The 969-nt window shown below is 50.6% G+C and overlaps 1 protein-coding gene across 1 annotated transcript; it reads right to left on the reverse strand.

Moving 5' to 3' along the window:
• On the reverse strand, nucleotides 1-524 carry PPTG_20111 (hypothetical protein; the record flags this gene model as incomplete). The annotated part of the gene is made up of 2 exons (XM_008918747.1): nucleotides 1-5; nucleotides 59-524. The coding sequence occupies 2 exons, from the start codon at nucleotides 522-524 to the stop codon at nucleotides 1-3; spliced, it is 471 nt and encodes a 156-aa protein (XP_008916995.1).
• Nucleotides 525-969: the final 445 nt, after the last annotated feature.

Below are 969 nucleotides of genomic sequence, written 5' to 3' on the forward strand. Positions count from 1 at the left end.
TCAGTCTGAAAAAATAGCGTTTGAGGTTGCTTAGGTGGAGTTAAAATTGCAGCTATACCAGTCGTGTTGCGCTGATGTAAAGGTGGAGATTGCGGCTGATGCCGATGGCGTGCTATCTTCCGGCGAAGCAGTGGCACAGCCGGGGGTTCAGTCGGTGGTGGTGGTTGTTGGGCCACGTTTGTCGCCTTCACTTCTGGTATATTCGCCTCGCTGCTAGCAGGAATACTCACCGGATCGATCCCCGGTAGCTCATCGGGTTCATCAACGGTCTGTGCATCGCCTTCTTCTTTGTGTTGACGCTGACGGCTCTGCTCAAGTTGGTTTAATTGTTTTTGGATAACTTGATTTGTGCGAAGACGAAATAGTCCCCTAGTAGAGCGCCTATCATCTTTGTCCGGGTCGTAAATCGTTGCTTCTTCGTGGATAGCAATAGCGGTGTGTGACTGAGTTGCACTCGTATCGATCTGCTTCTCCACGGCCCGCTGATTCTCGTTCTTGACATGCTGTAGCTGGTTCCCGAACATAGGTTTCCACGGTCGACCATAAGGAGTAAATGGTGTCCTTTGTGTAGTGGTCAACGCTTGTGGAGGTGTCCGTCTTGTTGTCAATAGAGAGGAGGCTGGAGGTTTTCTTGTGGGCGGGAGTCCGATCTCTCCCAAAGCCTGAGTGACCGCAGCACCAGCTCTTGTTGGTGACAACTGGCTATCCATCGTACTGAGAGGAACGTTGTCGTGAAATGAACCGGTAAGCGATTTACCCCAAAGTTACTAGAGCAATGCCGTTGAGGAGTATTGGGTTTAGAAACCCGTTTCTTGAGTACGTCGATTAATGGTTTCACATTGTGCAAAGTATCCCGAAATACTCATAAGCCCAGCGACAGACTCATGCTAGACCTCACGGACAAAGTGGCAACACCACGGCGACTAACTACTCGGAGGCCTGTGAGATGCATTAGAGAAGCCACTGCGG

Source organism: Phytophthora parasitica (assembly GCF_000247585.1).
Source record: "Phytophthora parasitica INRA-310 unplaced genomic scaffold supercont2.292, whole genome shotgun sequence".
In the NCBI taxonomy this organism is placed as follows: Eukaryota; Oomycota; class Peronosporomycetes; order Peronosporales; family Peronosporaceae; genus Phytophthora; species Phytophthora nicotianae.